We start from the raw sequence: 25,233 nt of genomic DNA on the forward strand, positions 1-25,233 counted from the left end.
TCATAACTTATTGTCGCATTATTATTAATTTATTTTATTATACCAATATTTGCATATCATCATTGTATAGCATTATTAAATGATTTATTATTATGTAAAGCCTAGGATTACCTCTAAAGAAACGTAATACAGCGGCACATTCTTAATGTGTAAAAAACTAAACACAAAAAGTGTACAAAAAGTCATAATACATCCCTTAGTGCAACTTTGCAGCTTGTCGAATATCACAGTCTGGTCAGAATGCTGTTGTAGAAAATCGCGGTATTTCTCACCGCTGAGCAAATCGCACTCCTCTCCCATTGGCCAATAACGAATTCTCAGAGCCGAGCAGCCAATCACAACCCAGTGCGTAAAGCGCTGCGTGGAGAATCGTCACCCTGCTGAAAAAAGAGGAGCCAACGGGAATCCCATAATGCCAGGCGAGGGACCTCCTGTCGGAGAGTGAAGCTCCGCTGGTTTCAATGAAAGAGGGGGAGAAGAGTAATGCAGAGGGATGTAAGATGGCAGAGCTACAAATGTTGTTAGAGGAAGAAATCCCGGCTGGAAAAAGAGCCCTTGTGGAGAGCTACCAAAACCTTTCAAGGGTCGCGGAATATTGCGAGAACAATTATGTGCAGGTATGGTTCGAAGAAATTACCTTCCCCTTCCATGTATTGTCTGAATCAGTGAGGATGTGATTGAAATGCGAGTACTGCATATGTAGCGTTACAGAGGATCCTGATCAAAACGCTCATCGAGGCGTGATATCTTCTTGAATATGAATGCTGAGCGTTTATATCTGGACGATATTAGCGTTGTTTAAGGCTGATGCACACAATGCACGAATTCACTTTCAGAGGGTGTGTCAGAGACGAGCCGCTTTCTCTGCGATGGATGGAGACAGTTCTTTAAACAAAACAGAAATAATAGCCTAATGGTCATTATATCGATAGATATCCAGTCTAGTTTCACGATATCTAATCGCATAATGCAGGTCAAGCAGCGTCAATGTAGCGACTGCAAACGTGTTTGAAGCCAATACGTCATTTTTCGAACTAATACGTCATGCTCTGGATGTTACACTGTTGCATTTGTCCGCGGGATTCTTCTTTTTCTTTTGAGGTCCAGAAGTCGTGCCTCTTGGGTGACATAAATGTGATAAAGGCCAGATATTAGATATTCATTTCAACCTCTAAACGCTGTTGAACTTCATCCACGTTTTGGATAAATGCATTTCATCACCACTGCAGTGAATGATGTGTGTGTGTGTGTGTGTGTGTGTGTGTGTGTGTTTTGCAAATGTGTACTGCCAGTGAGGTAGAATTGCGAGACGCCCAGACGCGGTGTGTCGGTGTTGGTGTGAATGAGTTATTGCTGACACACACCTGAGTGTTAATGTGTGTGTGTGTGTGTGTGTGTGTGTGTGTCTCACTCGAGCCCTTTCACTCACACACTGTGAGAAAGCATTGCTTAAGATGTCCAAATGTTGCAGTATATTCTTTTAAAGAAAACGATAATCCTAGAAGTCCATTTAATATATGAATCTTTTGTTGTGATGCATGTGTATTGTTTTATGAAAGCCTGTGTGTGACATTCTGCTGTCATGATGAGCTGATCATTCCCTTCACAGGTTCATGAATCACCAAAGGGACATTTAGGTTGATGAAGATCGGTTGTTTAGTTAAACTCAACCCTCAGCTGGACTGGCACAGCTTAGACACAGACACACGCTTCACCTGATATCAGGTCTGAAGAAAATAGCATTCATCTTGGTAAAATTTCTGATCTGTTCTTCATCTCATAGTCTGGGTTTTGTTTATCTCTCGTTACCCACAAAGCCAGCTGTCTTCAGACCATAAGTCAATACTTCATATAGATTCAAATTTATTGAACTTAGGAAAAGCAATATAAATGTATGAGGAAGAGGTTTGTTTATTTACTTATTTATGTACAGTTGTTCTTTTTCACAGCACTGTCCCTACTTTTTGTCAAAATGATAAACGCTGCTTTGTTTTGGGGAAGGCTTTGGATCTATTTGGAAATGTATAATGATATTTCTTTCTTTGCTGATAAAATGTGTTTAATGAAAGGGGTGTAAATTTAACATTTCCTCATGATATGATCTGACATCAATTCTCTTAGCCAGCAATATATAATATTTGCCGATACAATACCTTATAGACCATGATGCGATACTATTACAATTTGATTTGATTCAAGGGCCTTAAATGATATATCATTTACATAATTTTTTTCCCTAACTATACACATTATACAAAATTAATATAAGATAACAATTTAATTGAGTTCTCTGACAGTTGCAAATCCTATATACAAGTTGGGACATGCATAAAAAAAAATTACACTTCAGTTTTTGAAACAATGTAGGAAAATGAATATAAAAAGCAGATGAGATTTATGAGCATCTGTTGAAAGCTCATTATTATTGCCTTGTGATATGAAAACCGTGACAACAGTCGAGAGTTTTCCAGTCTTCTGTGCTCCAAAGTGTGCAAATCTTAGATTTTAAGTTACAACCTCAATGTGAGTATAGTATTTGCCTCCTTTTTGACATTTGTACAATATCACAGTATGGTTCTAATACACTGGTATATTCTGACTAATAAAAACACTTTTTAATAATTCATCTAGAAAGATGCAAGAATGTTGGGAATCTAATGCTATGTTTTGCATATTTACTGTTTTTTTAACCCTCATGTGAGATGATTTAGCAATGATGCTAATGTTCTCAGATATTCACAGAGGACTCATGAGAGGACTAAATGATTCAAAGATGTTTCTCTTGTGGTTTTGCTGGGTATCGTTCTGGTCCGAAGCAGTATTAAAACCATTTTTGAATGAATTCTAGAATGTGTCATGAAGAGTGAATCATAGTTTAGTAATGTGTTAATTTGGGTATGACAAAGAATTTGTACACTGTTCAAAATCTATGGCATTTTTCTTTTGAAAAGAATTGATGCTCATATTAGATTGATTTCTGAAGAATCATGTGACACTGACACTGTGACACTTTTTTATGTACTATTTTTTTCAAAGTAGTACTGGTATCACTAGCCTATATTATAATAAAATAAATGCAGTCTTGGTGAGAATAAAATAAACCATACACAAACCCCAAACGTTCACATATCAGTGTACATTTGTAAATATGAATAGGAATAAAGGATCGTTATGACATTTTGGACATAAGTGAAATCCCAGCAGTACCTGATAAATGCTCACGTTATTAATTATTAAAACCTATTGCTTTACACGGTCTAAATGAGATGTCATTAAATGTCTTAGATCTGTTGGGCAGCAGTCTAGTAGGACATCATCACAGCCAGGACATTGATGTGTCCATTCATCTGCGTTTCCCCCGTGGTGACAGACACATGGTCTGAGAACAGCTGACGTGAAGGAACAGCTGGGGCAGGCTAATTGTTAACAATATAAGACTAGAGTCAGCTCTATGGGCTTCATGTATTCTCATCAGCTGTTGTATTCATGTCACAGCATTCTGACATGGTCACTATCAGTATGCCAAAGCTAATTCCTTTACATATATATATTGGTATTATTGGTAGATGCAAGCAAATCATGCAGCAAAGTGCTGCTTACTATTGCTCATATTTGAGGTTAGGGAAATGAACGAACCTATATATTTACATTAAAGGAGTGAAGTGAACAATGTTTAGGGAACAGAAGTGGGCTTGTTTGTGACTTTGAAGCAACAAGCAACCACATAGAAATGTGCTAAAATCATGTAAAACACAATGAGAAGTCCATTTGTGTTTAGTTTTAATGTTTGCTCATGTCTGTGAGGCTAAGTCTCTGATGGAACGGGAAATTGTTTGAAATGTGAAATGTTTTGAATTTCAGCAACAATAAGAAATTGATTATCGCTGAAATGGTATCTGAGTTGCATCATGCTCTTGTCTGAAGACTGTTTAACTGTGGGTTTTCATTGCCTGCTGGTTTCATCAGATTTATTTAGGATCATTTGTCACATTAGAATTTCCTGCTTTATTACATGACTGTATGAAATATATCTTATTGGTCATTCACAGCATTCTGTGGTCAAATGTTTTTGTCTAAACCACCTGTCTCATATCTGTCACTGAAGTCACACTGAAGTCACTTTCTTATTTCTTCTCAAATCAGTATATTGTTTTACAGTATATCGAATTTACGTCATCCTTTAAAATTGAATCCATGCTATCATCCAGATTTTAGTGAACATTATTTTAAAATAGTAGATGTGTTTATTTAAACAACTTACAGTATATATTACCGTATGGTTTTTTTTTTTTTGAAAAGTATTTTATGCTCCCCAAGTTTATATTTATAATAATAAAAAAAGCATATTAAAATGAAGAAATGCTGTAAAAATATTGCAGAATATTATTATAATCTAAAATACCTTTTCTATTTTTCTATTTAAAAAATATATATAATCTATTCCTTGTGATGCAAAGCTGAAGTTTAAGCATCATTACTCAGAAATCATTCTAATGTGCTGATTAACTTATTGTTATTAATGTTGTGCTAACAGTTGTACTACTTGATCATTTTGTGGAGCCCATGGTACATGTCTTCAGGATTCTTTGATTGAATTGGAAGTTCAAAAGAACAGCATTTATTTTAATTTAAAATCTTTTGTTACTTTATAAATGACTTTACTGTCACTTCTAAAGAATTCATCCTTGCTGAATAAAAGTATTCATATTTTTTAGAAAAAGATCATATTAACCCAAAACCTTTGAACAGTAGTACACTTATAATGGATAATCCTGCAGAACCTTTATCTAGTATGTTCTTGTTGTCGCTCTGAGAATCCCTGGCCTTTCATTGGAAAGCCCATGTCTTTTTCTACATGACCGTCTGATCAGATGTAATATTTCCTCTGGAGTACAGTAGGAATTCCAGAATGCTTTTACATCATCATTCACAGAGGCACAACAGCTTTTAATTTGGGAAATTATTTCTTGTGGATGATAGGGTTGAAACTATTTTTCAAAAGCAACTTAGAAAGCGAATATTTTTTTTTGTGGAACATAAGAAATATAATTTGAGAAATATCTCAGTTTTTCTTGTCCATACAGTGGAATTCAATGATCACCAAAACGGTTTGGTTAACAACATTCTTCAAAAGACTTTTGTGTTCAGCAAAAGAAAGAAAATCAAACCGATTTGGGATGACATGAGGACGAATAACAGATGACAGTATTTTCCTTTTTGTGCAAACTATGTCTTTAAAACTTGGGATCAATTATTTTGTGTTCTGTGCTTAGGCACAAGACAAGAGGAAAGCCCTTGAGGAGACCAAAGCCTACACCACCCAGTCCCTGGCGAGCGTGGCCTATCAGATCAATGCCTTAGCCAACAATGTGCTGCAGCTGTTGGATATTCAGGCTTCACAGCTGCGCAGGATGGAGTCCTCCATCAACCACATCTCTCAGGTCAGCCCTGGGCACCACAACACCAACAACACACAACCAGGTGTTCTTTACCCCAAAAAACATCAGTTATCTTCTCACTACTTTTAACACCAGGAAAAATTTAGAATCCAGGTTTAAGCTGAAATTGTTCTTTTACTGTTACAAAATCCAGAACTTAAAGGCACAATATGTAAGTTTTTGCCGCTAGATGTAGCATTTTCAAAACAATAGCAAAGGCGAAGCTTGATGACGCTATGAAGGAGAGTGGAACGATGGGAGATGTTGTTGTCACCATCCAGAGATGTATGGAATTCACGGATGAGGTAATGAATGATTTCTTTTTAATTACCTGTATGTACCTTTCTCAGTTATTCAAACAATGAATAAAGAACATTTATAGTAGGGGTGTGCACGGATAGTCGAACATTCGAATATTTGTTCTGCTGTAATTATTCGATAAATAAAAATGATATTTGAATTTCGCTATTTTTTGCTTGCCGTAAAAAAAAAAAATCCACAATAAAACCTAATTTGGTCACTTTCTGTGATTCTCTACCGCATATTTGAAGATGTCTGTAAGCAAAAAAATAATTAATTAATGAATAAGAGCTTTCACAGTGCTTCAAATATGCCGTGGAGAATCACAGAAAAAGAACGAATTCAAGAACATATTGGCATCTCTCAACCAACGAATAAACACAGCTAACTTGAAGAATGCAGGGAAAAGTCTTCTTCTCGTGTCTGCCCTAGACCCTCGGCACAAACATCTCAGGTTCCTCGACGAAAACATGAAAAAAAAAACGTTTTGAACTAGAGCTGCACGATATATGGGGAAAAAATGACATTGCGATATTTTATTTTTCTGCGATATATATTGCGATATTTTTTCTTACAAACAAAAATGGGGTGAGCACACTTACATTCTCATTTTAAATGATTTAAACATCGACACCATCGTGTCAATTGATTAATATGCGCGAGGGAGAGAGAGCAAGACAGCGCTCGTGTTGTTTGAAAACGGCTCGGTCTCTCTCTCTCTCTCTCTCTCTCTCTCTCTCTCTCTCTCTCTCTCTCTCTCTCTCTCTCTCTCTCTCTCTCTCAATTCAATTCATATTGCTTTATTGGCATGACATACAAAGGTACATATTGCCAAAGCATTGTACATAGCAGAATAGAAACAAACAAAACAAAAATACATATATATTCATAAGAAAAAAAATTACATGCAAAATAAATCCATATACATTTCTATAAACATTGATGGTACTTCTAATGTACTCTGTCTGTCTTTCTCGCGCGCGCTCTCTCTCTCTCTGTCTCTCTCTCGCGCGCTCTCTCTCTCTCTCTGTCTCTCTCTCGCGTGCTCTCTCTCTCTCTGTCTCTCTCGCGCGCGCTCTCTCTCTCTCTCTGTCTCTCTCGCGCGCTCTCTCTCTCTCTCTCTGTCTCTCTCGCGCGCGCTCTCTCTCTGTCTCTCTCGCGCGCTCTCTCTCTCTGTCTCTCTCGCGCGCGCGCTCTCTCTCTGTCTCTCTCGCGCGCGCTCTCTCTCTGTCTCTCTCGCGCGCGCTCTCTCTCTGTCTCTCTCGCGCGCGCTCTCTCTCTGTCTCTCTCGCGCGCGCTCTCTCTCTGTCTCTCTCGCGCGCTCTCTCTCTCTGTCTCTCTCGCGCGCTCTCTCTCTCTGTCTCTCTCGCGCGCTCTCTCTCTCTGTCTCTCTCGCGCGCTCTCTCTCTCTCTGTCTCTCGCGCGCTCTCTCTCTCTCTGTCTCTCTCGCGCGCTCTCTCTCTCTCTGTCTCTCTCGCGCGCTCTCTCTCTCTCTGTCTCTCTCGCGCGCTCTCTCTCTCTCTGTCTCTCTCGCGCGCGCTCTCTCTCTCTCTGTCTCTCTCGCGCGCGCTCTCTCTCTCTCTGTCTCTCTCGCGCGTGCTCTCTCTCTCTCTGTCTCTCTCGCGCGCGCTCTCTCTCTCTGTCTCTCTCGCGCGCTCTCTCTCTCTCTGTCTCTCTCGCGCGCTCTCTCTCTCTCTGTCTCTCTCGCGCGCTCTCTCTCTCTCTGTCTCTCGCGCGCGCTCTCTCTCTCTCTGTCTCTCTCGCACGCGCTCTCTCTCTCTCTGTCTCTCTCGCGCGCGCTCTCTCTCTGTCTCTGTCTCTCTCGCGCGCGCTCTCTCTCTGTCTCTCTCGCGCGCTCTCTCTCTCTCGCGCGCGCTCTCTCTCTGTCTCTCTCGCGCGCGCTCTCTCTCTGTCTCTCTCGCGCGCTCTCTCTCTCTGTCTCTCTCGCGCGCTCTCTCTCTCTGTCTCTCTCGCGCGCGCTCTCTCTCTGTCTCTCTCGCGCGCGCTCTCTCTCTGTCTCTCTCGCGCGCGCTCTCTCTCTGTCTCTCTCGCGCGCTCTCTCTCACTCTCTGTCTCTCTCGCGCTCTTTCTCTCTCTCTGTCTCTCTCGCGCTCTTTCTCTCTCTCTGTCTCTCTCGAGCTCCCTCTCTCTCTGCCCTGTTAAACTTGCATGTGGTTTTCAGTCCTGTCAATTATAAACTTTCACTCTATGATGGTTAAGCTGTGCAATTAATCCGCGAATCACATTCGTCAAGGGCAGGGGAGCAGCTGGCCCGTACAGTTAATGAATAACGGATCAACTACGACAGCCTACATCGCACATCCTGCGATGTGACTATCGTGGATTCGTACATCGCGATATCGATGCTTAAACGACACATCGTGCCAAAATAAATAGGGCTTATTTTGAACATTATCAGAGCATTTTTATTAACAGAGTAGCACGGATACAGCCGTCACCACCAACGATGAAGAGGATCCGACAACGCCCACTCATCAGAAAAGGTTGAGCCAGTTCTTCAGCGATGATTACAGAGAGTCCATCCAAGACGAGTGGGAACAGTTCTTGCTGGAGCCATGTATTCCACCAGATGAGGATCCCATTCAGTGGTGAAACGAAAACACGAATCGCTTCACAAAACTTAGTCTCTTAGCACACCGTTATTTGTGTGTCCCGGCAACGTCTGTGCCGTCAGAGCGTATTTTCTCCGCGGCCGCCCTTATTGTTAACAGACTAACGAGCCGACTTTCCCCTGATCATGTTGACATGCCTGTGTTTCTTAACAAGAACATGTAAAACAATAGGAAAAAAAAGCAAAAAAGATTTGCAGACAGTTTAAAAGTTTCCAAGTTAAATGTAGGCTAAGTTCTGTACAATAGCCTAATTGCTGCAGGCTGCTTTATTTACGTTTTTTTCTTTGTTCACTTTTTTTTGTTTGTTTTTTTTTGCTTTTAATCTGTACTTTTTTGTTTGTTTGCACACACTGTTAAAGGTTTTCAGCTACAAAACACAATTTAGCGTAATGTTCAAGCTTATTGTGTATAATAAGCAATAAATGTTGCTGAAAATAACGTCTGTCTTAATAAACTTAATTTAAATAAACGAATATTCGAATATTCGTTTTTTGTGAGCTCAAATATTCGAATGTGATATTTGCGGAAAACGCCCATCCCTAATTTATAGGTTCAAATAATATAATGACTGACTCCAGTCAGAGTTTAAGCACTCTCAAAAAACTCCCCTCATAATCAGTAAAGCTGTTTGATGAATTAATCTCTTACATCATACGTACATCAGCAATTTGTTGTTTATGATGAGAGAATTTGCGAGAGTGCAACAGAAAACTCATCTGAACGCCTCTGATTGGCCATAAGCTCAACAGACTCATTTTTACATTGTTACGCATTATAACCAATCATACAAACGTAGGATCGGTTACAATGCGTAACAATGTAAAAACGTGGAAAAACAATCATGGTCTAACATTGAACAAATCTAAATTTAATGTGGCAGCCGACACTTAATTACATTTTTATTGTATTCGCGACAGCTTAATGGATTTAGTTTAACTGTACAGCAGCATTTTTTTTCCGGAAACCGAGGATAACGCGGATATTACATCATTGATAGGTGACCGTGACCAGGGACGAGTCATTATTTAAAATGGGAATTTCACTGGATTAACAAATCCTTGGGAGCTTTTGGGATAACGTAGGTACACAACTGCAAGTGGTTTTTGGATATTTTATTACAAAAATCTTACATATTGTGCTTTTAAAACAAAGAGACAAAAATGGCAACGTACAATATACTGGATTGAACATGATTCTCCAATTTTACACACTGTTTATTGTAAAAATCCAAAGTTAAAAACTATTATAAAATTCAGTTGGCCTTTATTCATTTGTTCATTCAGTTAAAATTCAAATAAAATTTAAACAAAAAATGGTAAAATAAATATAAAAAATAACAATAACAAATGACAATAATGTCAATTTTATTAAATCGTTGCATGTTAACCTTCTGGCAGCTCCCTGTTTAAATTACTTCTAGGTAGGTAAATGACCAAAAGCCTTTCCATGATATTAGTATTTAAAAAATATATATTTTTACAAAGACACAACTAATTTGTGACCACAGTAAGGAACACGATCTTGTTGTAGTAATTCTGCCTGAAATCAGAGCTGCTACTAATTGAAATTAACATTGTCGCTTAAATGACTTCTTAAATATATCTTAAATTCAAATCAGGCTCTTTGCTAACCAACTAGTTTTCACTTAAGACAACCATTTGGATCTTTACTGATGCTTTCTGAGAAATATCTACTCTTACTTATAGCAAAACCTAAAATTATCGACAACTTTCAATAAACATTTTCCTTCCTAATTTATCTGCCATTGAGTGCCATTTCGACCATGCTATTTTGTCATATAAGTGTGTGAGAGGAGCAGTCTTTGGTGTAATTAGTTACTGTAATTTAATGACTTTTTCTCTTGAAAAAGTAAAGTAAGGGACAACTCTTAAGTAATTGACGTAATACTGTGTATAGACTGTAAAACATTTATATGCATATTAATGTCTTGTTCTGTGAGACCTTATTCTAAGTCCTTACTTTAAAACTGAGCCTGAGCTCAGTCCTGTCTAACGTAAGCTTAGTTTTACTGCAAGCCGTGATTTGTAAAGAACAACTTAAGACACTTTTAGTCTGCTCTGTACATGCATCACCGTTTGAACACAATGTAGGAGTGAATTCTTTCATCCAAAGTGGGAGATGGAGTGTGTTTATTAAGGGTAATAAGAGATCCTGTTTCCCCATTATGTGCTAGAGTAGATTTGCAGGGCCTTAATGGAAACTAGATCTAATGATTGGCCTTCTTCTGAAGTTAAAAGGCTCCTGTGAACTAGTTTTTCACCACTTGTCTCTAAGAAGATGGACACAAATGGCAGGCAAATTATGGCAAAAATGGCAAAGTCTCAGATCCCAAGATAATGCCAATAACACTTGATCTAGTGAGAAATTGTTTGTTCTAAAATATTGGATTCTGGATCAAAGTTATCCGAGAAGTCATCGAAAATTCAAATTCCTTGCAAGTTCACAAAACAAAGAAACATTTACCTTATTATCTATTATTACTAATAAACAAACTTTCACAAATTATATTTAAAAAAAAATCTCATGTTCACCAAAGCTGGATTTATTTGAGAACATTAATATTGTGAAATATTATTAAACTTTTTGCCATTGCTTCAGTCGTCAGTGTCACATGATCCTTCGGAAATCATTCTGAAATATTCTGATTTGGTGCTCAAAGAAACGTTATTATTATTATCAGTGTTGGCAAACAGAAACTTCAGTTGAACTGCATTTATTTAAAAAAAAGTCTTTATAAATCATTATAAATATGTCTTCTGTCACTTGTAATTAATTTATCACATCCTTGCTGAATAAAAGTACTAATTTCTTTAAAAAAAAAAAAAAAAAAAAACTACTGACCCCTACTATATTTGAACAGTATAAATAAATTTAAAATGTATCAATAATTAGATATGTTCTAAAATATAAATAATGTTATATATGGACAGATTTAAACGATCCTCTTTTAAGGTCAATAGATACTGAATTTTTTGTATTACTGTAATTATGTATACTGAGATTCATTAAAAATGTAATTCAATTTATTTATCTGTACCCATCCAAATATATGCATGCAAATGCCTACGAATACTAATGAGATCACGTTTCATTAGTATTCACGCATCATTCTTACATAATTTGAAGCAGTATATACGCTGGGATATGAAATAGTTACAATTCAAAATTTCTTTCACTTAGACTGTAGACATTCATAAAGAAAAAGTTGCTAGACGAGAGATCGGGATCCTCACCACCAACAAAAACACATCTCGGACCCACAAAATCATCGCCCCCGGGAACATGGAGCGGCCCGTGCGCTACATCAGGAAGCCCATAGATTACACCCTGCTGGATGACGTGGGTCACGGTGTTAAAGTAAGTTTGACATTTCTGATGTTCACAAGACAAGCATCATTCTTACTATCAGTATAAAGAAGGTATATTGAAGAATGTTTGTTAAGTTCGCCATTGACTTCAATTGTATTTTTTCCATGCCATTGAATTTAATGGCTACCATCAATAATTTGCTTACCAGCATTCTTCAAAATATTTTCTTTTGTGTTCAGAGTAAGAATGAAACCGATACAAGTTTGGAACAACATGAGGGTAACGATGACAAAATTGTCATTTTTGGGTGCTCTGTCCCTTTAAGTGTAATTCAGACAGTTTAGAGTCATGACTGGATAACTGAAAAAGGAAATGATGCATCATGATCTACTGTGTGAGTGTGTGTGTGTGTGTGTTTGTAGACCCCTCTCGGGTTTCCCTCACTATATTCATGTTATTAAATTATGCATGTCCATCAGTGTCAGCTCTGAGCTGTTATAATCACATCACTTTGCTCTCTGGACCCTCTTACCGATGTTATCACATTAGATTGTCGCTATCTGAAATGAGATGTAATTAAGAAAGCTGTCTTTGCCTTTTTACTTCGACCTTTATGTGTCTTTTATGGTTTTTATGTGATGAAGCCATGATTGGTGTGGATGGTGTGTTGTCAACATTATTCTCTAGCTGTTCAGCCTCTTCATTCCCTGTACATATGACTGAGGCAGATCTTGAGGGCTCACCCCGAGTCCTGTTTTAACGGCTTCATTAGTTTGGTGCTGATGTGCGCTGGCCTTTCCCCCCCGGCGGAGTAAACGCCCGCAGGCTGCCCCCATACTGGCTCTGTAATTAGGACAGTTAACTCATCAAATGATGCTCTCTCTGTGTCTGTCACCTGTGATTGACATGCTCCTCTCTCCTCCGCCATCAGACACAACTTTATATTGCCATTATCACATTGGTGGATGTCGGATTGATACCAAAATTTAAAAAATCAATAATAGTACGAGTAAAATTTCAATTATGTTACCACAGCAAAATCTAATATGCTACTGAACATACTAGTAATTTATTTTGGCGTTTAAATTACAATTTTTAATTATTTAAATTTTTTACCTAATTAAAAGGTAATAAAGCAAGCACTGTCTATATATACCATGGTACTGAATGAACTACTGTACCTCATAAATAAATAAATATATTCTGTATGTATGTATCTAAGTCTGGATAGACAGATAAGAGAAATAGATGTATAGAAAGAGAGAATTTTATATATATATATATATATCAATCACAATGTTACTTTTATGTTCACCAAATGCCGTAGAGACTTCTTCCAAAAACCCCAAGCTTTTAAATGTTAGTAAATACTTCCGTCATAAATGTCAGATTTTTTATCCATTAAATATAAATGTATATATTTTTTTACATATTCGTAATTGACTCTAAAGCAATTACCAAATACTGTTAAGCATTATATCATATTTATTAATGACTTACTAAAAAAGGTATAATATATTGTTAGCAACATGTTTGAGTATGGGAGAGTAAAATTAAATCTTTCCATAATGTTATGGCATATTAACTCATATAAGCTTAAGCCAAATATACCAACAATTCAGTGAAATGCATATTTGAGGCAGTTTGCTTTGAAAGATGGTTTACATACAGTATTTACTGTGCAGCTATGATTATATATTTTTTACTTTTAAAATGATCTGTACAATGTTCAATTAAATCCACATGTGAGTTGTTTGACAAAAAGCATGCCATTGACGTGACATTCAGCCAAGTGTGGTGACCCATACTCAGAATTTGTGCTCTGCATTTAACCCATCCGAAATGCACACACACAGAGCAGTGAACACACACACACACTGTGAGCACACACCCGGAGCAGTGGGCAGCCATTTATGCTGCGGCGCCCGGGGAGCAGTTGGGGGTTCGATGCCTTGCTCAAGGGCACCTAAGTCGTGGTATCGAAGGTGGAGAGAGAACTGTACATGCACTCCCCCCACCCACAATTCCTGCCGGCCCGGGACTCGAACTCACAACCTTTCGATTGGGAGTCCGACTCTCTAACCATTAGGCCACGACTTCCCCTAAGTCACATTGTCACATCGCGTTATAATAAAGAGCATTCGGTATAATTATTTATTATAAATACTGTAAGCTAGAAAAGACATTTCATAATTCTGCTTTCTGTTGTAGATGAACCTGATTAGACGGTAATTATGACTGACGTTCATGCGATTATCATTCAGTTGTTTTGTGCAAGCAGCTTTGACTTTCTGCTCTGTCTTGATTCGTATCAGTCTAATTAGATCAGTGTTTGTTTGTTCTTTCTTCAAAGGTCTTTTGTTTCCCTTCTCCTCTCTCACTTTTTTATTAAGTTAAAGTGATTAAATAACATGATTTATCTTCTCTCTTCCTTAATGCTTTCGCTTAGTGGCTTAAAGCAAAGGTAAGTACAGCCTTACACAACCCACAATGCTTTCTGGCCCCTGCATCACGACCACTGGTTCTTTATTCCCAAACATCAAACTTTTTTTGTACAGTGTTGTGTAATGAACATTATAGTGGATTTTCATGTTTCAATACGAGAAGACCTTTTTTATTGATTTGTGAAAAACTTGTACCATTATAGGAGTGTAATGACTTAGTAAAATTCAGCCACATCATAAAACCATCACTGTTTTGTTCAGTATAAATATTTCTTTGTAGTTTACATCATGCTGTATGTTTGAAACTGATTAGTATTTAGAATAAACTGATATTGTCATGACTGTAAAAGCTGTCATCATAATGTTTTCCCTGTTGAATGTCTTTCAGCAAGGGAATAACCAGCCAGCTCGGGGAGGTGGAGGAACATTATCCAGGACGAACCCCCCCACACAGAAGCCCCCAAGCCCACCCATGGCAGGGAGAGGTACCCTGGGGTAAATCACTATATTACACTTTTCCCAATGCTGTTTTTGTGTACCTGCATTATTTGAATGTTTTCTAAAAAAAAAAAAGGTTGTTATTTATACTATTAGGAGTCTGGCATCTGAATGTCATCATTTTTTGTATGTAGTTTCCACTGTAACAAATGTGTGTGTTTGTTTTTTCTTTCAGACGAAACACACCGTATAAGACGCTGGAGCCAGTCAAGCCTCCTGTGGTGCCTAATGACTACATGACCAGTCCGGCTCGCCTGGGCAGCCAGAACAGCCCTGGACGCACTGCCTCACTCAGTCAGAGACCTCGAACGCACAGGTACAGCTCACGACACCTCACAGGCCTTCTGATGGGACACCGTGCTGGCCATACTGGAATATACACTACTGTTCAAAAATGAATGCTTTATTCAGCCAGGATGCATTCAGTTGATCGAAAGTGACTAGATTTAGTTCAGTTTTCTGTTCATCATAGACTCTTAAAAATGTAATGTGGTTTCCTTAAAATATTCAGCAGCACAACTGTGTAGCATTGATAAAAGTAAGAAATGTTTCCTAGATTAATGTCATGTGAAACTAAAGGAGTAACAGCTGCTGAAAATTCAGTTTTGCATCACAGTAATAATTACATAAAAAAAAATATTACTGTATTTTTAATCAAATAAAAAAAAAATCTCACTAACCCCAAACTTTTAAATGTTAGTGTATTCTGAAATCAAAAATCTCCAGTTGAATTTTAGACTTTTACAAAAGCTAGAATGTAAAAACACCATCAGAACAGCCACACATCAGATATTTTTTTAAAGCTTGTAATTGTCAAATCACAGTTACAAGAAATAGTCTCAATTTGAGATATAAAGGCCCAGAAATCAGCTTTTGTGTGTTTTCTAACCTTTAAAAATGATTTATGTTGATGCAACTTCAGAACATCTCTCATAACTCTCATAATCTTTATTTCCTTTTCCTTTCTCAAAAAACTGATCAGTGAAGTTATGGCATTCACTTAGCCTTATTTATCAGTGATTTTTGAAGTTATATGGCACTGTTTAAATTGAAGTATAAATCTGGAGGTCTTCTTCTCTTAGCTCATAAACTTGATTCACCTCAGTGATTGCTTTCCCAGTGGGCTTGTTATACTCACTGAGGAAAACTGAAGGCGATTGAGGTTGAAAATAACAGTTAACTGTTTCTAAACCTTTGATTTATCACATTTATTCTCCAGATTCAATTTCTAAAAGGTTTTGATAGTGGGCTGAATTTATGACAATGCATGCTTGTTGGTTTCATAGCTCTTTGTGACTCTGTTATCTTTCTTTGTCTCAGTGGCAGTAGTGGGGGCAGCGGCGGTCGAGAGAACAGCAGTAATAGTATGGGAATCCCTCTGGCTGTGCCAACACCTTCCCCTCCCAGTATGGCACCAGGTGACCGCTCACATTTTTCACAGTGGTCATTAGCGTTGGGCGATGATCAACATCATATCAAGATGATAAAATTTATGTCGATAACATTGATAATCAATATGGACATTTTTTGGGGGGGGATACAGCCCAGCCCAAGTGGCCATTGCTAGTTTTGAAACTGGTTATTTTGGTCATTCCTCCCACCCCTGATTGAGTCATCAATGTTTTTGTACTAATCTACTGTGACTGTCCTTTTCCTCTGTCCTGTCTGCAGTAGTTCCTCAAGGTCCAGGTTTGGGCCCGATCCCGATGTCTCAGTTTGGAACAATCTCCCGGCAGATTTCCAGACACAATTCCTCCAGCACTTCTTCCTCTGCCTCTATGGTGTCAGCCACCGGCACCTACCGGCGTGCCCCTGCCGGCTCCTCCCAGTTCTCTGTGCCTCAACCCCATCTGAACGGGGGTCCCACATATCCCCAGAACACAAGTGAGTTCAGTTCCAAGTTAGGGAGAGATTTAGTGATCCTAAAAACTATTTGAACAGCTAAATGAATGGTTCATGCAATCATGAATGATAGTTCAAAAATGTAATCTTTCTATTCATTTACTCACCCTTAGGCCGTCCAAGTTGTAGATGTTTTTTTTCTTTAGTAGAACAATAAAGCAGATTTTTAGCTGAAACAGTGTTTTTTTTGGTAATTTATAAAATGCAATTCAGCAACTACTGAGAGTCAAAAAAAAAAAGCATATCAGGCCACACAAAATTAATACTGTGACTCCCGACAATATATTGAGGTCTTAAGCGAAACTATTAGCTTGTGCAAGAACTGAACATTATTTATAATATTATTATCTGTAGCCTCATGCAAACCTTCCAGAGTGATGTCTGGTTTGGATGAAATGAATAAAATGTATTTTTATTGTTTCTCATGGTTTATGTAAAAAGGTGAGTTGATTAAGAGTAGTTTATTAACTTTAGACATAGTAAAACACAAAGGATGAATCACAAAGGATCACAATTTCAGGTAAAAATCTTCTTTACTGTTCTACTAAAAAAAATAAAAAAAAGTTATTCAATTAAATTGAATGGCCTGGGGATGAGTAAATTAACAACAAATTTGAGTTATTGAGTGAACTATACCTTTATTTTGCACTGAATGTCATTGCATTAGATAACAAATATCAAGCGCAAATGTGTAATTTCTTAGCCACTAGCAGCACCAATCATTTCTCTGTAATAAAGTAGGTTACTAGTTTCTAGCAGACCTAGTAACCGATGATCTGCCTGCTTTTCTGCTTTTCATGTCTTCATATCACAATAACTCACAAAGGCTTTTACTTTCTGTCTGTTTATCTGCCTGTGTGTAACTCTTTGGGCTTGTTTTTTTGCCTGTTATCATCTGTCTGTCTGGCTGAATGTGTATGAATGTGTGTGTGTGTGGGTGTGTGTGTGACTCCAGTGTCTATCGCTCCACCACCTCCTCCCTTGGTGCAGCTGACACCCCAGATTCCTCTCACTGGCTTTGTGGCCAGAGTTCAGGAGAACAGTGAGTAATGCACACAGAAGCATGGTGCTTAGACCTTCAAATATGGTCTCCATTCATCTACCTCCAGCCTGCACTCTCTGAATTCTTCTTAGAACCTGAAATGTTATATTTAATATTTCTATTTACAGGTGCATTTCAATAAATTAGAAAGTTTTGGAAAAGTTCAATTATTTCAGTAATTCAACTCAAATTGTGAAACTCGTGTATTAAATAAATTAAATGCACATAGACTAAAGACTAAAAGGTCTTTGGTTCTTTTAATTGTAATGATTTTGGCTCACATTTAACAAAAACCCACTAATTTACCAATCTCAACAAATTAGAATATGATGACATTCCAATCAGCTAATCAACTCAAAACACCTGCAAAGGTTTCCTTAGCCTTTAAATGGTCTCTCAGTTTGTTTCACTAGGCTACACAATCATGGGGAAGACTGCTGATCTGACAGTTGTCCAGAAGACAATCACTGACACCCTTCACAAGGAGGGTTAGCCATAAACATTCGTTGCCAAAGAAGCTGTCCACAGAGTGCTGTATCCAAGCATGTTAACAGAAAGTTTAGTGGAAGGAAAAGGTGTGGAAGAAAAAGATGCAAAACCAACCGAGAGAACCGCAGCCTTATGAGGATTGTCAAGCAAAATCTATTCAAGAATTTGAGTGAACTTCACAAGGAATGGACCACCACACGCAGACGTGTTAAGGAATTTGGTTACAGTTGTCATAGTCCTCTTGTTAAGCTACTCCTGAACCACAGACAACGTCAGAGGCGTCTTACCTGGGCTAAGGAGAAGAACTGTTGCCAAGTGGTTCAAATTCCTCTTTTCAGATGAGAGCAAGTTTGGTATTTCATTTGGAAACCAACGTCCACCAGGAGGGTGGAGAAGTTTATACCCCAAGTTGCTTGAAGTCCAGTGTTAAGTTTCCACAGTCTGTGATGATTTGGGGTGCAATGTCATCTGCTGGTGTTGGTCCATTGTGTTTTTTGAAAACCAAAGTCACTGCACCCGTTTACCAAGAAATTTTGGAGCACTTTATGCTTCCTCCTGCTGACCAGCTTTTTGAAGATGCTGATTTCATTTTCCAGCAGGATTTGGCCCTTGCACACAATGTTTCACAATTTGAGTTGAATTACTGAAATAAATGAACTTTTCCACAACATTCTAATTATGTATTAAAATATAGATATTTTTAATATATAGAAATTAAACTGTAATAAAATCTAATAATATAGCTTTTTACTGGTGGTATTTCCTAAGGGAAACATCATAATTTTCTATTGCACAAATGTGACCCGGGACCACAAAACCAGTCTTAAGTCGCTGGGGTATATTTATACAAAAAACATTGGGTCAGAATTTTTATTTTTTATTTATTGATCCGTTAAGGAATTATAGTATACACATAAAAACAGTTCCCTTTCAATACTTCACTCGTACTGCGTCGAAGACGCTAATGGGGAAAAACTCCTTTTTTCTCCTGAACTGAAGCCTTATTCAATCACGCAGTGAAACTGCACTGCCATTGGTTTGTGCAGTGTTATTAAAACAAACAAATGGCTCAGCAGCTGTGCTGCATGAACCTATGGCAGCGAAGCCCACCAAAATGGGCAGGGGATCTGGCTATATATTGACCGCTTCGCCACAGGAATTCAGATTTCTTCTCCTTTAGCGGTGACGTCACATTGCTTCGCTGATCTCCGCTGAACTGCTCGCCGTTGACACGCCTCGCACTGGAACGCGACTGCCGGTCCCCGCTGCAGATACATCGCTTCCCTGCGGCCATCCGGCGAGCCAAAGAGAGAGAGGGATTGAAAGAGCAAATTTCTCTAAAAGAGCCTTTTCTACGCCGTTGTTTCAAATGCCGTCTCGTCATTGCAGCTCGTGCAGAGCCCCTCTGCACACTGATGACCGGCACTCGTGGGGAATTCCTGTTCTCATTGCGAAAACATGAATTTCGCCTCTCTGCGCTCGCAAATCGCTTTCTTTTCAGAGAGCAATCTCGCTCCTCGCGTCCTCTCGTTTTCTTCCTCCCGCGAGCCGGCAAGTCTCTAGCTGCTTCAGATGCTAAGGAGCTGTCGGGCTCGCCGGACCCCGCCCCCTCGACATTATCTGAACCCAGCCGCACGAAACTCGGGATGGACGCCTAACTTATCCGCGTTCTCTCCAGGGCAGTGGATGAGCTGGGTCTGGAATGGTCTCCTCCAGAGGAACCATCCCGTAGCCGTCTGGATGAATGGTTTCTGCCGGGGCGCCAGCAAGCCCCTCGTCAGAGAACCACCGCCGTCATCCTGATCTACAGGCAAGAAAAAGGAGGGGGCTAAGTCTCGCTGCGGCCGGACCACCCCCCAAACTGCCCCGTGTGTTTTGCCGTCCATTGCCGAACGCGTCCATCATCGACGCATCTCTTCAGACTAACGTCGCGACTGCTGGAATGGACCCAGAGCAACTTGGGGTCCCTGAGAGCAGTGCATCTACCGGGCAAACTGAACAAGGAGGAGTGGAGGCTCCACCCGCAGACAGTTCAGAAGTTATGGAACGTCTTTGGCAAAGCGGAAATAGACCTCTTCGCCTCAAAAGACTACTCTCATTGCCCAACATATTTTTGCAAGATCGAGGACGCGTTGTCCCAGGACTGGCCCAACCGTCTTCTTTACACTTTTCCTCTGGTTCCTCTGATTCCCCAAGTAATCAGGCAGGTCAGGGACCAGAGATGCAGGGTTCTTCTTGTAGCCCCACTGGGAAAATCAGCACTGGATAGCCAACCTGTCACAGATGCTGACTGCGGCCCCATGGTCCATTCCTCTGAGGCGGGACCTCCTTTCTCAGGTGGACGGAGCGATTTGGCATCTGCACCCAAAGATGTGGTCTCTGCATTTTTGGTCGCTCGACGGGAACCCACGGGACTCCCTGAGTCTACACAATGCCTCCAAATGGTCTGTGTTCTCCACATGGTGCTCAGACCATGGCGAAAACCCAACCTCCTGTGACGTATCAGTGATACTGTCATTTTTACAAGAGCTCTTGGAGAAGGGACGATCCCCCTCCACGCTCAAGGTCTACGTAGCGACTATAGCGGCGTCACATGATAAGGCAATCAGAGCAGCTCTTTATATGCTTTGGAAAACACGCCAGAGGGTTACTGGTCTCAAAGCAAAGGCTTTATAAAGGGGATTGTGGGTGCAATCCAGCTAGCCTACTCTTCTTTGGGCCTGCAAAGCCCAATTGGAGTAATAGCCCATTCGACGAGAGCAGTGTCTTCATCCTGGGCATGGTCTAGTGGTGTGACTATCGCAGAAATTTGTGCGGCGGCTGGTTGGAACTCGCCGTTCACATTTGGTAGATTTTATAATCTAGACGTCCCAGCACTTCATGCTAGAGTACTTTCTGTGTAAAGGTCACCTTTTTGTTCCTCATTCGCATGCTCTTGGCCATTCTTTGCCCAAGACTCAAACTCTGCTCGTATGCACTCGGTCCCTTTGGTACTGAAGCGATACAAACACGTGATCTAGGTTCCAATAAGCGCTTTCGACAAAGTACGAGTGAAGTATTGAAAGGGAACGTACTCGGTTACTAACGTAACCTCGGTTCCCTGAAATACGGGAACGAGTACAGCAGTTCCTTGCCATGCTAAAAGGCTGCACGACTCAGTCGTTGCTTCAGTCGAAGTAACCTGAATACCTGTGGCGAAGCGGGCAATATATAGCCAGATCCCCCGCCCATTTTGGTGAGCTTTGGCGGGCTTCGCTGCCATAGGTTCGTGCAGCACCGCTGCCGAGCCATTGGTTTGTTTTAATAACACTGCACGAACAAATGGCCGTGCAGTTTCACTGTGTAATTGAATAAGGCTTCAGTTGAGGAGAAACAAATAGTTTTTCCCATAAGCATCTTTGACGCAGTGCTCGTTCCCATATTTCAGGGAACCGAGGTTACGTTAGTAACCAAGTATGTTTTGTTACAATATTTAAAAACGTTTTTAAAAAGTGTTTTTGTAATATTTTCTTTTACCCAGAATTTTTGATTGCATTACTTTAAATGTAATGCGTACTGTGCCATCTTCAATATTAAGAGAAGAAATCTGACATTAAAACTGAATAGATGATGTCATAGTGAGGGTTTCCCCCCTTCTTTGTCCTCCAGTAACAGACAGCCCCTCTCCCCCCCCTCCTCCGCTACCTGAGGACACGCCCTTGTTTGAGGAAGCAGCTCCGCCTCCTCCACCTCCACCTGCAGATTATGATGAAGAAGATGCAGCTCTGGTGCACTACAATGACCCCTATGCTGATGGAGACCCTCACTGGGCCCCAAAATCCTTCTTAGAGAAGGGTAAGAGAGCGCCCTCTGCCTTTGAGCTGACATTTTCTCACACCTTCATGGATGGATGGATGGATAGATGGATGGATAGTATTTCTAACCCATGCTATACTAACCGTGTCTGCTCCGTTTCAGTGGTGGCCATCTATGACTACGCGAAGGACAAAGATGATGAGCTGTCCTTCATGGAGGGCGCCATCATCTACATCATCAAGAAAAATGATGATGGCTGGTTCGAGGGCGTGTGTAACGGTGTCACAGGACTGTTTCCTGGCAACTACGTCGAGTCCATCATGCACTACGCTGACTAAAGCTACATTCCAGAGACCGCGTACAATGCAGCCAATCAGTTACAAACATTGCAAAGTGCATTAGGATATGACTTAATGTTCGTTTTCGTCCAATCGCAAATGTATCCAAGAATCTGCAGTGCTGAAGGTTTGAGGAGACAGAAGAATATGAAAAGAAACGAGTCTCACTGCTTTCTGGTTAGGTTGACTCATATATTTTGTACATATATTGCAGTGAGACTTTGCCCTAGTGTTTGTTTTTGTGCGTGTTTTGTCATCGTATAGTGTTTGCCAAGTGTCAGCTAGGGCTAGTTAATTTAGTTTTTTATTTTTATTTTATTTTTCTAAACTGTCATGCTCTTCCCTAACGTGAGGAAGAAATCTTTGAATGTCATTCCTGGAAAAATAATTAGGCAACAATATAAAAAAGACAATTACATCTTTAGCTATGTTTTGCATTCAGGTTTAGCTTATGTTTACTCATACTGATCATATTACCTCACGACTGAAAGGTGAGGGAAAAGACCGATGCAGTAATGTGCAGCGATTCTCCTGCATATCCAGTGTTGCCAAGTCCGTGGTTTTCCTGCGGAATTGAGCTTCTTTAACACTGTTGCCGCGGGTTGTTTTTCATCCCCGCGGATTTAAGCGACATCAATAACATGCCTGTGGATCCTTAAAAACACGATGAAGCTAGTTTGGATTAGCAATTGAGCAGGTTTTGTTACAAATACCTGGCAACCCTGTGCTTATCAGACTAAACTTAATAAACCTGTCAAAAGCATGATCATATATATATATATATATATATCACCCCAAAATAGAAAAAAAAAATATTATTAAAATATTATAATTACGAATTATATTTTGCTAATAGACAATGATGCCTATATTTTTTGCATTATAGCATTTTGTGACATTTAAGCACATTTTCGCCAAAATTCCTACTATAATGCAAAAAAAAAATCTCATTCTCATTGCTATAATATTTTTCTTGTACTGCCATTAATTTATGCTGATTTAAGAAAAAAAATTATTACAGTAATGATAATCAATAATGAGAATTCTAAGAAAAAAAACAGGCTCTGTGTCCTTTACGCAAAACGACTCTTTTTCTTTTGTGACCTAGACATGTGTTCATGAGATTCACCCATATACTACGAGTATAAACTGTGCCAAGCTGGTCTGTGATAGTGTTTTTGTTGAAACTGCTGAAGTATTGTGAACTTTATGATGTTGCACTGAGCGGGTGACACTGGCGCACTAGCATTGCCCACAGATTCCAGTTTGTTACATAAAGTATCAGAAATCAGTTTCTGTCATTGTATATTTCATGTAGGGGGACCATGCAAAGCTGTATTTGTCTTTCCGTCTTGGCCAGTTCAGAAGTTTTGCTGAATTTAGATGATAATCCATAGATTTCATGGGGGAAAAATAATCAAGTTTAGTGTATAGTACTGATGAATGTGAGCTCATAACTGTTAGCATGGCACAAACATCAATATGATTCTGGTTTCTGGTTTTTAGAAGCGTCTCAAACTGCTGTTGAAGATAAGTTTTCATTTATTTAATCCAATGAAATATCTGTGAGAATGTAACTCACATACAGCTGTCTGAACAATGACCAACTAATGTCAAGCATCGCAAGGCCTTGTCATATGATGTGCAACTTGTGATCTGTAATTTAAATGTTCCTTTGCAGATGATCTGCAAATAATATAATCTCTATTATCGTTTTGTATATATAATCTGTTTTTCTTTTTATGTACAGTCTCTTTTTATAATAAAGCACTCTCCTGTGCAATATACTGTTTTAGATGTGCTTAGATGCTAGATGACAAAAGGAAGGATTTGATTTGAATTTATTTTTAATTCAACACATAGTTGTTCACAGCATATTTTTAATCAACTGTACCTGGCAGGATTTAGTCAGTAAAGTCGCTGTCATGGAAATGTACAATACAAATATAATCTATTTATTATAAAACTAAACTGAATTTCTACTACACCAACTCGGTGGGGATACCACAGTCCTATACTTGGGGTGATTTTCCTCCGAAATGTGCTAATGGTGTCCCGTCAAGAATCTACTATTACTTTCCAATGAGTGCTGGGTAGTTTACTTACAAATTAGAAGAAAAAAAATTCTAAGCTAAAGCATAAAAGACAAAGAAAAATCAGAAACTAATAAACTTATTAAAACGTATAAATTCCATCTGGGTGAAAACACTTTCTTTGTCACTATTAAAGAAAACATTTAATTCTCCATCTAAAAGTCCCTCTACAGAATCTGTTGATCTAAATGGACAGCAGAGGGGGATGTGGGTCTGAAAAGATACTCAAATCTTCATTTTGTGACACTAGAAGTGGCATATATGTGCATCAACACAAGCATGCACTGGACTGTAAAGGCAGCTTCCTTATATATGATTCAGAAAGAGACTCAAATGAGTTCATGATAGCTTGTGTTCCTAAGAGCCAGTTTTATGAACAAAACCTCATGTGCAAGCTTAAGGCTTGGCTGAATATCTAATAAAACTGTTTTATAGCTGAGAGGGATCTTACTCTGATGTACATGGAAAGGAAGCTTTATAATGTTGTATTTATTTTGATGAATCATTAGGACATTGTTTTTATTAACGAAGAGCCTGCCAACAGCTTTTACAAGAATTAACATTTTCTAATATAAAGCAGCCTAAGGTTTTGTAAAAATAATTCATTTGAGACATTAAAAAATACAAAATATCAAAGTACAATATATAATTTAGTAGAGTGAGTTTTAGGGAACAGAATACTTTGTGTTGCAAAACACAATTTGTAAATTACCTTTCAGTGCAATAAACTGAAACTGCACTGGACTGTTCAATTAAACTATTTATCAAAAAAAAGCTGGTCAAATATAATACAGTATTATTTTTACCATGCAGTCATGCAAAGAAAACAATCTGTATTAAAAATATATATATTTACTGCAACTGCAAGAGTAAAACAGACGTCCATTCGGCTGTAATGAGTTCTTTGAAGAGAGAGGACAATATCTATTGT

The 25,233-nt window shown here is 39.0% G+C and overlaps 1 protein-coding gene across 3 annotated transcripts; it reads left to right on the forward strand.

Annotated features, from left to right (window-relative positions):
* The first annotated feature begins 271 nt into the window (after positions 1 to 271).
* Positions 272 to 22,839, forward strand: abi1b (abl-interactor 1b). 3 transcript variants are annotated; one of them, XM_059502448.1, is made up of 11 exons: positions 272 to 617; positions 5,274 to 5,441; positions 11,573 to 11,749; positions 14,151 to 14,165; positions 14,534 to 14,640; positions 14,819 to 14,959; positions 15,964 to 16,061; positions 16,318 to 16,527; positions 17,501 to 17,587; positions 21,725 to 21,910; positions 22,034 to 22,839. In XM_059502448.1, exons 1-11 carry the CDS (start codon positions 462 to 464, stop codon positions 22,207 to 22,209), a joined length of 1,521 nt encoding a protein of 506 aa, XP_059358431.1. In that variant the 5' UTR covers positions 272 to 461; the 3' UTR covers positions 22,210 to 22,839. The 3 variants fall into 3 exon arrangements, with proteins under 3 accessions (XP_059358431.1, XP_059358430.1, XP_059358432.1); XM_059502447.1 differs by having other exon boundaries at positions 279 to 617; positions 16,315 to 16,527; XM_059502449.1 differs by lacking the exon at positions 14,151 to 14,165 and having other exon boundaries at positions 280 to 617; positions 16,315 to 16,527.
* The last annotated feature ends 2,394 nt before the right edge of the window (positions 22,840 to 25,233 follow it).

The sequence above is a fragment of the Carassius carassius genome, chromosome 20 (genome assembly GCF_963082965.1).
Source record: "Carassius carassius chromosome 20, fCarCar2.1, whole genome shotgun sequence".
Lineage (NCBI taxonomy): Eukaryota > Metazoa > Chordata > Actinopteri > Cypriniformes > Cyprinidae > Carassius > Carassius carassius.